Source organism: Lupinus angustifolius, chromosome LG02 (genome assembly GCF_001865875.1).
Source record: "Lupinus angustifolius cultivar Tanjil chromosome LG02, LupAngTanjil_v1.0, whole genome shotgun sequence".
Taxonomy (NCBI): Eukaryota; Viridiplantae; Streptophyta; class Magnoliopsida; order Fabales; family Fabaceae; genus Lupinus; species Lupinus angustifolius.
In genome coordinates this window covers 23,955,029-23,959,068 of record NC_032010.1, presented here as the reverse complement: position 1 = coordinate 23,959,068, position 4,040 = coordinate 23,955,029, and the positions used below count along the sequence as shown (strand labels likewise).

The following is a 4,040-nucleotide window of genomic DNA, read 5'->3' as shown; positions in this document are numbered from 1 at the left end:
CTTATAAATAGTTTCATTTTCATGTCCAATAATATAGTGGCAGCTCCCAACTATTTTGCATAGTCTAATTATGCAGACTCCAAAAAAATGTTACAGTTTATGTGATTTGGAGCTAGGAGGATAAATTGTTCATCTTCCAAATTTTCAGTGCTCTCAACAGTGACATTTTTTTAAAGAACCACTTGCACTTTATTATCCACTTCATATGGGGCATACCAGTAATCACTAACTCACCACTATAGTGTTAGTTAAATAATGAGTAAGAATCATAGGAAAGTGATACAAAAATAAAACATATTATAATACTTTTCTTTTATTTAAAATGAGAGAACACTTTTACCCTTAAAATAAAACTCGGCAGGATCTTTGTTCTTAAATACTATATCTGACAGTGAGATTTCATACTTGTAAAGATATGTATTTAGATAGTTATGAGCATGGCTTTGCTCAGACTATAAATGCTAGTGTGTGTCTACATCTTTTGCAAGCAATATATTTTAGAGTATTTTCTTATCACCTCAAATTGAAATGCCTATTACCAACACTTTTCCAACTATGACTAACTGGTTTTCTAGAATGGTAGAAGCAGTAACAAGGTGTAAGGAAGATTTTTCTTCATCAGTTTTTGCTGCCATTTATGGTTCTTCAGTTGGAGTATTCATGATAGTTTTGGAGAGAGTTCTTTTTGCTGCATTTACTTGCACTCTAGCACTTGGTATGAAGCATTTCTTTCTCCCTCTTTATCCATTAGTAGCAATATTGATATATTATCTTATACATTTCATAGTTTAGTCATTTACATGTTAAGGTTTATGTCAAACATTTTGGTTTTATGGTTCAAAGTTACTATGACTAGTGAGAGTTAGATTAAGCTGCATATAGTAGAGACTCTGAAAGGAGAAATAAGAAGAGAAAATAAGATAAAATAGTTCTTAGCCCTAGCCCTTAACAGTGTAAAGTTACTGAAAATAATGTGTTATGTAACTTATGGTCTTATGAGATATGAACAATGTTTGATCTTGTCACAGGAGGGTCAATCATTGGAACAATTGCAGGAGCAATCAGAGGTCAAACAACAGAAGCTGGTTTTCTTGATGGTGCTGGCAAAGGAGCAGTGACAGGAGCCATTGCAGCTATAGAATTGGTTAATTATGTTGCAGTTGGTGAGCCATTATCAGAGGTAATATATTTCTAGTTCTATAATTTGGCATAGGATGGTTAATATCTTGAGTAAATATTCATTTTAGTCCCTCATATTTTTCGACTTACTAGTTTAGTCTTTCAAAAAATAAAAGACTTAAATTGTCCCCAAAAATTTCTAACATGGGTCAAATTAGTCCTGTTTGGGATCAAATTAGTCCCTACAAAGTATTGTAAAACATGCTAAAAAGACTATTTTAACCTACATTTAAAAATTTTGGGGATTTTTGAAGGACTAAACTAGTAACGTCAAAAAATATAAGGCACTAAAATGGGAATTTACTCTAATATCTTTTGATAGCCCTATAAACTAACTAGTAGCATTAGCTAGACTTATGGTACATTTTTACTAGTAGTACAATGGCAATGGTGTTATTCTAACCTCTTAAGTTTTGGTGTGGAGTTTCAGGTTACTATGTTAAGCAGTTTCTTGAATGGCAAAGTGTTCATAGATTGGATATGTCCAGCTGCTGCACATGCCTATGAATTTCATCATGTAAGTATATAAATATAAAAATGCTAAGCTTTTTTATAGGCAGAGATTTTGATTGGGAGAGAATTATCGGGTTGAACTCAGGTGCTCACACTTTATATCTCGTAACTTTACCAACTGAGGTGACTCTTAAGTGCGATAAAAAAATGCTAAGTATAAATGTGATATTAGTAGCATGGAGACTATGTAGAGTTAATGTAATCAGAATAATGTGACTTACATTTGGTGAAACTCATTTATTTCAGATAAATACATCAGAAACAAGTTACATAGAAGTGTCAGATATTTATGATAATTTTGGAGGATTCAAAGGGATACCCCAAAATTTGATTCTAAAGCTTCCTTTTGAACAATACAACTCAAGCAAAATGATGAAATTGCACAATAAGATAAGCTGCACAATATGCTTACAGGTGAGAAATATTTCAATGTCCTTTCATATTTTCTTTGTTTTAGGTAATAAATAAATCACTATGCACTTTTGCCAATGAACTATACATGGAATTGGACTATTGGAGTAAAATTTAATAATACAATTAATGATGTGTACTTACCATCCAATCAACAACATTTTTATAGGATATTAGGATATATCATCTCATCAATTTTCTTTTAATAAGATATTATTCTATTCTATCGTTATTTTTTGATACTATCAAAGTTATCTATACACATTTTTGGTAAGGAATTAATTTATTTTGAATTCGTGATTATCCCTTCCAACAAGTGTTGCTCTCAGGAATTGAACTCTCGATTTTGAGAATTCAGTAGCGCCTTATACCACTAGACCAACGTCTCGTTAGTACTTTATCATCATTTTGATCATACATTCTGACTTTGTTTTATAAAAAAACATTACGACTTTGTAGCAAGTAATAAATAGTCACTTTTTAATCTAAACTTACAAATATTTAAATTTTGTGTGGAAAGTCAATATTATAATTTAGTATAATTCAATAGTCATATTGGTTAAATCATATTTTAAAATATCTCAATAAACAGTGTAAATATATTAATTCTTAACACAAATATGACAATACATTTATATCCTACTCATACAAACTAATAAACTCTAATGTCCTTGACTTTGATTTGCAGGATTTTGAGGATGGAGAACTGGTGAACATACTTCCAAAATGTGGCCACATTTTTCATTTAGAATGCATAGATAAATGGCTAATTCAACAATGGTCATGCCCAATGTGTAGAACTTATGTTCATCATCATAGCAATTGTTAATACATTAACTTACTATAGAGTTATTAATGTTTTTGAAAAGTTAGTGCGTGTAAATAAATTAATCATGATCTTCATTATTTGCCTATATAGATTTATTATCAAGACTCTAATTTTTTAGAAACTTTTCAAGTGACTATTTATAGTAGAATCTATTTGTTGGGAATGCAGTGATACAAGAAGACAAATCAAACATGTTTAAACATCATGGATTATGATTGTGGTAATTAAACAAGTCATCTCTGTTTTCAAAAAGAAACAAGAAGTGCAATTATGAAATCAAGGTAATTGTTACTCCAAGTATTGAATCACATATCTTCAATTAGGAGAAGTAACAAAAATGTTTGATTTAGTTTTTCAATATTAATTCTCATTCTCTTAAAAGTGTGAAACCCTTTAACACAATTAATCCATATTTTTTACAGTAATAATATATCATTATAAAAATACTTTTATACTATATATATTATTTATAAATCAATCGTTAATAAATAGAGTATCAGTAATACATTATACTCCTTCTTATGATGTCGGGAAGAAAGCATATCATTTTTCTTTAAAAAAATTGACCGTATGCCCAACAAAGTGAAAGATATATGGACAAGGATCCTCTATCTCAAGATACTCACGTCTTCATGTATTACGCTAACCAAACTATATAGAATAATGTGAAAATATTAATTTATATTATTATAATATATTTTGTTTGGGACACCGAGTCGGATAGAAATGGGACAGGTGATCCCCAAGATATCCAAGCATGTGTGGTTGGAGGAGAATCTTGTGCATTAAAGTCATGGATAATGCCAATCTACAAGGCTCACATTATTTCATGATTGATCGACTACCAAATTTCAACTAGGGGGAGATATAGTTGCCACGTATATTTCGGAATAGTTTCAAAAAACATTTATGAAAATAATAGAATGAGAAATTTTGTAATGCTGAATAGGCCCTTCACCTATTTTTACATTTTGGTTGTGATGTTTGGACCCATGCCTTTATTATCTATGTTTAATCATCATTGTTTCTTAAAAAACAAAAAAATACAAAAAAATGATAGATGATAATGATTATGTATAAATCTTATACTAACATTGAATGTATAAGT

The 4,040-nt window shown here is 30.0% G+C and overlaps 1 protein-coding gene across 1 annotated transcript; it reads left to right on the top strand.

Annotated features, from left to right (window-relative positions):
• Nucleotides 366-2,932, top strand: LOC109328505 (NEP1-interacting protein 1-like). Its single transcript, XM_019562001.1, has 5 exons — nucleotides 366-715; nucleotides 1,029-1,180; nucleotides 1,610-1,696; nucleotides 1,939-2,106; nucleotides 2,792-2,932. Exons 1-5 carry the CDS (start codon nucleotides 529-531, stop codon nucleotides 2,930-2,932), a joined length of 735 nt encoding a protein of 244 aa, XP_019417546.1. The 5' UTR covers nucleotides 366-528.

Bases quoted from the DNA above. Each gene is read 5' to 3' on its own strand.
- LOC109328505 (XM_019562001.1), top strand. From the start codon at position 529: ATGCCTATTACCAACACTTTTCCAACTATGACTAACTGGTTTTCTAGA. The intron at 716-1,028 runs GTATGAAGCATT...ATCTTGTCACAG, and splicing joins TACTTGCACTCTAGCACTTG to GAGGGTCAATCATTGGAACA. The intron at 1,697-1,938 runs GTAAGTATATAA...CATTTATTTCAG, and splicing joins ATGCCTATGAATTTCATCAT to ATAAATACATCAGAAACAAG.